At 49.9% G+C, this 7,494-nt stretch overlaps 1 protein-coding gene across 1 annotated transcript; it reads left to right on the forward strand.

The window, feature by feature from the left end:
• The first annotated feature begins 318 nt into the window (after positions 1 to 318).
• FOXI3 (forkhead box I3) lies at positions 319 to 7,279 on the forward strand. Its single transcript, XM_002691354.6, has 2 exons — positions 319 to 1,571; positions 4,607 to 7,279. Exons 1-2 carry the CDS (start codon positions 848 to 850, stop codon positions 5,230 to 5,232), a joined length of 1,350 nt encoding a protein of 449 aa, XP_002691400.4. The 5' UTR covers positions 319 to 847; the 3' UTR covers positions 5,233 to 7,279.
• The last annotated feature ends 215 nt before the right edge of the window (positions 7,280 to 7,494 follow it).

Consider the following 7,494-nt stretch of genomic DNA (forward strand, 5'->3'; position numbering starts at 1 on the left):
ACGTTTACCCTTCTGTTTTCGAAGACAACAAATGACACCAAAAGTCTGCGCAAACTGGACCTAAAATGCATATCTATTTTCCGGATAGGAACGAACCTATCGCTATGTTTAGAGAAATTAAAAAACCGATTTCGGTCCTTCCCTTCAAAGAATTCCCTAGGACAAGGGGACGCACCAAGAATGCTCCTTAATATCTACGGTGTACCTCCAAAGACTTGTAAATCGCGTCTATTATTCTCGACTGGGAGCCGACCAGTCGAGACCGGACGTGAATCCTGCAACTGATCACAAAAGATGTAGAGGCTCCAGGTCGAAATATCAAAGGTTGGGGCGGGGGCAGGCAGGTGGGCTGAGCGGCCACCCAGAGTTAACTCACAGACTTTTTAGAACAGTCGGACCGTCCTGGAGATTTTCTCTTTGTTTTGATATTCGTTATTTTATTTCGTTCTTGTGCTGAGGACACAATGGTTAGGAATGGGGAACGGGTTGCTTGAATATCGGAGGCGCCGGCCTCCCCCGGGCTTCCCTGGTTCTTCCCGACCTCCCTCCGTTCCACCCCGGCCGGGAGAGGAGGGGTTGCAGCGGCCGGGCAGGCGCGGCGGGCGGCCGGAGGTTTCCGCGCGCTGGGCCGGGATGCGTGCGCGGGCAGGTGGGGCGTGGCGGGGGCGTGGAGAGCCGGAGCCCGCGGGCAGCCGCCCAGCCCCGGGACCTGCCCGGGAGGAGCCCAGCCGCCGACGGTTATAAGAGGCTAGCTCGTCGGCGCTCCGCGCTCACCCATCAGTCCCCGCCCCTCCTCGCCGAAGACACGAGTCGCCGAGCCAGGGCCGCAGGGTTGGCCCCCAAAGGGATGCTCTTGCCCGAGCGGCGAGGTCAGCCCCGCTCGCCCCTCGCCGCCGCCGCCGCGCCGCGCCAGCCGACGGCCGCCGACATGGCTCTCTACTGTGGGGACAACTTCGGCGTGTACTCGCAGCCCGGCTTGCCCTCGACCGCCGCCGCCGCCGCCGCCCCGGGCGCCCCCGCACCCGCCCGGGCGCCCTACGGACTCACCGACTACGCCGCGCCGCCAGCCGCCGCCGCCAACCCCTACCTGTGGCTCAACGGGCCGGCCGTGGGCGGTCCCCCCGCCGCCGCCGCCGCCGCCGCCGCCGCGTACCTGGGCGCCCCTCCGCCGCCGCCGCCGCCCCCGGGGGGCGCGCCGGGACCCTTCCTGCAGCCGCCGACCGCCGCTGGCACTTTTGCCTGCGCTCAGCGGCCCTTCGCACAGCCCGCGCCCGCCGCGCCCGCCTCACCCGCCGGGCCCGCGGCGCCAGGGGAGCTGGGCTGGCTGTCCATGGCCAGCCGCGAGGACCTGATGAAGATGGTGCGGCCGCCCTACTCGTACTCGGCGCTCATCGCCATGGCCATCCAGAGCGCGCCCGAACGCAAGCTCACGCTCAGCCACATCTACCAGTTCGTGGCCGACAGCTTCCCCTTCTACCAGCGCAGCAAGGCCGGCTGGCAGAACTCCATCCGCCACAACTTGTCTCTCAACGACTGCTTCAAGAAGGTGCCCCGCGACGAGGACGACCCAGGTGAGGGCGGACAGGTGCTTCCCGGCCGGTCCCTTACCCACACCCGCCCCCCACTACGCCCACCCCGCAACTCACGCACACGCAGAGGCAGGCCAGGGTGGGATAAAGGTAAAAAGCCTCAATCTTTAAGCGGAAAGTCAGTCCTGAGTGGTGTTCCTTAGGCGGTTGGAAGGGAGGGTCGAGTTACCGGTAAACGGATTAGGAAGAAAAACACGGGTGGGCTCTCAGATAACGGATGGCTGTAAAGAGATTCAGATGAGCCGAGAATCCCATCACATTTCAGGAGAGTGAGGTGGGGAGAGACGGGGAGTTGGTACCCGCTGTACGTAGATGCGTTTCGAACCTTACCTGTTTAGAAACGTAATAGTGTAAATCCCAAATGTGCTTCGTGCGGATCTAAGCCCCTGAGGTGAGGAGGGCTGGGTGATAGTGGCTTGTTAATGGTTTCCCTCTTAGCTGAGGAATGAGGTGAAGAAAAGCTCAAAAATCTCAGAAACAGATTCTTACTGGAGGTTTTCTGAAGGCGCTCAGGACTAGGGGTGTGGGGTGAGAATCCGGTTAGGGAAAAGAGAAAACTGTTTCCTTGCCTTCTACAGCAGGAATCCCCAACCTCTGGGATCTAATGCCTGATGATCTGAGGGGGGGTCGATGTAGCAATAATAGAAATAAAGTGCACAATAAAAGTAATGCACTCAGACTCCCCCCCATCCCTTAGCCCCCTGCGTTGGTGGAAAATATTGTCTTGCAGGAGACCAGCCCCTGGTGCAGAAATGGCTAAGGATCAGTGAGGGATACAGGATTCTTTGTAAATTATGTAAATGCTCTGAAGTAGTTGTGTTATTGTTCAGTCGCTCAGTCATGTCCAACTCTTTGCAACCCCATGGACTGCAGCACTCCAGGCCTGTCTGTCCTTCACCATCTCCCAGAGCTTACTCAAACTCATGTCCAATGAGTAGGTGGTGCCATCCAACCATCTCGTCCTCTGTCGTCCCCTTCTCCTCCTGCCTTCAATCTTTCCCAGCATCAGGGTCTTTTCTAATGAGTTGGCTCTTCGCATCAGGTGCCAAAGTATCAGAGCTTCAGCTTCAACATCAGTCCTTCCAATGAAGAGCAGTGCTTTCCATTTGAAATGCTGTACAAACTACACGTAGTTGAAAAATTGTCTAGTAGCCATGTGAAAAAAAGTAAAAAGATGGTGGGAATTTATTTTTTAAAGCAACCCAAAATGTCATTTCAACATGTAGAACATATAAGAAATTATCCATAAGCTAATTACATTATTCTTTTGGTACTAAGTCTTCAAAATCCTATGTATGTGTTATACCATATTTCACTTGGTACAAGCCACTTTTCACGTGCCCAGCAGCCACGTGTGGCTAGTGGTTACTTTACTGGACAAGGCACGCAGCTCTCCAAGATGCATCTGCCCAGATTTGGCCTCTAAATCACCTGAGGTGATCATGTCAATTGTCACGTACACTCCCGGACTTTCTAAAAAGGTCAAGGATCTCAAGCCAGTGTCTTGTCAAAGCTTTTGGTAGCAAGGTGACACAATATAAATATTCTGGTAGGAGTAGGTATGATTGGTTGTTTAGATGGTAGTTACGTGAATTAGGTTTTTATTCTGCAACTATTTGCAGAAAATGTGTTGGTGGAGGTAATGGATGTGGAGGGGTGTGTGGTAGTGGTTAAGAATGCTTGACTCTAGAGACAACCTGCTTATATCCTGGCCCTGCCACTGCTAACTGGGCTTCCCAGATGGTGCAGTGGTAAAAGAATCAGTCTGCCAATGCAGTAGATAGACGTGGGTTCGATCCCTGGGTCGGGAAGATCCCCTGGAGAAGGAAAAGGCACCCAGTATTCCTGCCTGGGAAATCCCATGCTCAGAGGAGCCTGGTGGGCTACAGTCCACGGGTCACAAAGAGTCAGACAGGGCTGAGCAACTAAGCACGCACACACCCGTGGCTAACTGGGAGAATGACAGGTTGCTAACCAGTCTGCACCTCAGTTTCCCCATCTGAAGAATGGAGGCGATGATATCACTCGTCTCCAGAGCCATGAGGAGTAACTAGAGTTATCAATGTGAAGAACTCACTACAAGATAAGTGCTTTACGGTATTTGCAAATGCCAAAGATTCTTTTTACCAGAAGTGATGAGAGCCGTTGGGAGAAAAAAATCCTCGAGGATGACAGATCTTTTTTACTTCAACTGTGCTAGATAGTGAGGGAGTTTTTCTAAGCAGAAGACTAGCATTGCTTGCATTAAATGGGGTCCTGGTCTGAGATCAGCCTGGTGGAGGAAAAGCTGGGAAGATGTGCAAGGGTGCCTCTTGCCCAAGGCGAGGGATGGGTGTGGAGCTTCCTTGTACTTTCAAATAGATGCCATCCAAGGTGTGTTTAAAACAGTCAATTGCTCAGTAATAACTTGTCGTTTCTGTTGGACAAGGCGGAGGGTTGGGTATTGGAGGTTGCATTTTTCCAGTGGAGTATTTTTTCGGGGCAAATACTATACCCTTTCAGCAAATGATAATGATAATAGATACCTTTTTCTTTTCACTGCTCACTGTGTATGGCTTCTTTGCGGAGATCTATCATTTACCCCTCACGGCCAACCTGTGAGGTGAGTACTGTCTTATCCCTATTTTTATAGATAAACAGAGGCTCAAGTTCAAGTAGTGCCATTTCCCCCAAAAGGACAACAGAGTGGATTGAGCATCTCTGTCAAGTTTCATGAGAGCCTGCCTCCCTCATCTCAGACCCAAAGCTGGGCATGTGGGGCTTCCCTGGTGGCTCAGTGGTAAAGAATCCGTCAGCCAATACCAGAGGCGCGGGTTTGATACCTGGGTCGGGAAGATCCCTTGGAGAAGGAAATGGCATCCCACTCCAGTATTCTTGCCTGGAGAATCCCGTGGACAGAGGAGTCTGGCAGGGCTACAGTCCATGCAGTTGCCAAAGAACTGGACATGATTTAGTGACTAAATGATAACATGGGCACGTATACCTCCTCTTCTAACCCATCTTTCTCATCTTTGCAGGGAAAGGTAATTACTGGACCCTGGATCCAAACTGTGAGAAAATGTTTGACAACGGAAACTTCCGTCGGAAGCGAAAGCGCCGCTCGGAAGCCAGCAGCACCCCCTCAGTGGCCGTGGGGACTTCAAAATCAGAAGAAGGGCTCTCCCCGGGACTGGGGTCTGGAGTGGGTGGGAAGCCAGACGGAGACAGTGCCCCTGCATCTTTGAGACCCTCCCAGTCCCCAGAGCCTCCTGAGGACACCAAGAGTACTGCCTCCTCACCGGGAGTGTCCATGCTTTCCTCCACCCCTTGCCTGAACAGCTTCTTCAGCAGCCTCAGCACCCTAAGCGTCGGTAGTAGCAGTGGGAGCACGCAGCGGGCACTCACTGGCAGCCGTCCTCTAGGGATCCAGGGGCCCCAGGTGCCCTCAGGCGGCGTGTTTCCCCCCAGCTCCGTCCCGGAGCCCTCATCAGACCCCTTGCAACTGAATCACAGCTCCAGCAGCAGCAGCAGCCAGAGATCTTCCTACTACGGCCCCTTCCCCGCCAGCACCAGCGGGGCCCCGAGCAGCCCCTTTGGCAGCCCTTTCTACAACTTCAGCATGGTCAACAGCCTCATCTACCCTCGGGAGGGCTCTGAAGTATAGAGCCCCAATTCCCAGACTCAACTGTTGGACACCTGAGATCTCATGAAAATACAGATCTCCAGGCAGTAGGTCTGGGGCAGGAACTGAGATTGCATTTTCTCCAGAGCTCCCGGCAAGATCCACTGAACACACTCGGAACAGCGTGTGGATGCAAACTTTTTCTTTACCCGACAAGCTTTCTCTGGATAAAGGGCCTCCCTGGAGAGAAATCCAGTCCAGTCTGTCCTGGGATGGAATCCGAGAGCCCTGTGAGGGCAGGGACCATGTCTGTCTGTTCATCACTGTATATCAGGGTCACAGGGTCCAGTGGGCACAGACTTCAGATGCAAAAACAAGTGAATGAAGTTACTGGGTCAAAAAAAGTAACAGTTGGCACTGGAAGCAGCAGGGAATGGTTGGGACCGACCAGCTGCAGGCTGCTGTGGGCAACTGGTCTTCTCTGCCTGGCAGCCTTCTGTTTTTTCTAGAAAAGTCAGAGACCTGCATTTTTCCAGGAAACCTCCATTTGTCCTCTTTGTGGCTAATGGAAAGTTTTTCAAATACTGTGCTAGAAAGCACCGCAAATCTTTGAGCTCTCTACCCAGCTCACAGATCACCTCTATTTATGCTTAGTGTCAGGGATGTGTCAGACATTAATAGCGATAGAAATGCCCAGACACACCCTGTGTGCCAGGCATATTAGCTCATTTAATCCTCACAACAACCTTGGGACAAAGGTATTGTATTGTTACTCCCCCTCGTTTTCTGTATGGTGGCAGTAAACTGCCAAGATGTTAGGTCCAAACAGTAAGTCATGAAGCCTGGATCTAGTTTTTTGATTTTATTGTTTGTGTGTGTGTGTGTGTGTTTAGTTTTCTGTCTTGTTTTGTTTTTTGGCTGCACTGTGTGCTTTGTGGGACCTCAGTTCCTGGATCAGGGATTGAACCCAGGCCACAGCAGAGAAAACACCAAATCCTAATCACTAGACCACCAGGGAACTCTCACCAGAATCCAGTTTTAAGGCAATCTGGCTCCAGAGTCTGTGCTTGTAACCTTTGTGTTCTAGTCCCTGAAAAACAAAGGCATTAACATGCATAGGCAGAGTAAGTAGTGTCTAAAGAGTAGGAATGAGCTAGGTTTCATCTGACCAAAGATTCTGGCTGAAACCAGTATCGCTTGGGATGTTCTGAGCATCAAGGATGGACACCAGCTCTGCCTCACTTTTGCTGCCATATTTCTGAGATCTGTGGTGACCGTCCTAGTTAACTGGTATCCTGTCTTTTTTTAGCATATGTCCTGGGTTTTTCATCTTTGAAACCAAGTTTTAGTATTTTATTAAAAATAGTTTTTAAATGGAATTTTTATTTTTAAAAGACATTTGTGGTCAAAAATTTTTCTAATGTAATATATTTTAACACTCCCTTTTACTTCTCAGGAGGTGTCATCATTTGAATACTTTTTATGGTCACCGTCTTGGTGCCCAAGAGAATGTCTGTATGTGGCAGACACTCAGCCACAGTTTGAACTTATCCAAAAAGTGTTAGTGCAGAAAGTGTGATTTTATTGGAATAGTGATGCATTAAGATGAAGTTAATGTTCTGTGAATTACCCTTGTACCATGTTTGGTCTTTGATGGGAACATTGCTAGTTTTTAATTTTTTTAGGAAAAGGAACACAAATTAATTGTAAAAAATTGTTAACTTTTCCCTGTATATTATTTGAGATTCACAGCATTATCGTTAAATTGGAAGTTTGAAATAATACATATAGAAAATTATTTTTTTTTTTAAATAGTCTATTGAGGTATAAATAATGTCAACATTACTTTTTAAATATTATACAGGAAGACAACCAAAGAAACTACCTACCCTCATACTGTATGTACAAAACCCCCACTTTCTATGGATATTTTTGTATGTGAAAAATTGTATGGACTTTTATAAATATTGTTTCTAACACAATTCTATATTTGTAAATTAATTTATAATGTGAACTGGGATGATTTTTTTTTCCCCCAAGAAAGCACACTGCATGCTGGAAATCACATAAAATAAACTTGAAGTGGGATGACTTCTGTCTGGTTCCTTTTTGGGCATCTTGTTTTCCTATCTTTAACTTCTTTCTATAAAGGAATAGAGCTGTAAGCAGCATGGCACAGAAACTGCTACCGGATTTTTGTGTTGAGAGAGCAAGCAATTGATTTTTTTTTTCTTTTATAAAATTTTATTCTTAACACCAAAAGCATTTTGCATTGGGGTATAGCCGATGAACAATGTTGTGATA

This window comes from Bos taurus, chromosome 11 (genome assembly GCF_002263795.3).
Source record: "Bos taurus isolate L1 Dominette 01449 registration number 42190680 breed Hereford chromosome 11, ARS-UCD2.0, whole genome shotgun sequence".
NCBI classification, from domain to species: domain Eukaryota; kingdom Metazoa; phylum Chordata; class Mammalia; order Artiodactyla; family Bovidae; genus Bos; species Bos taurus.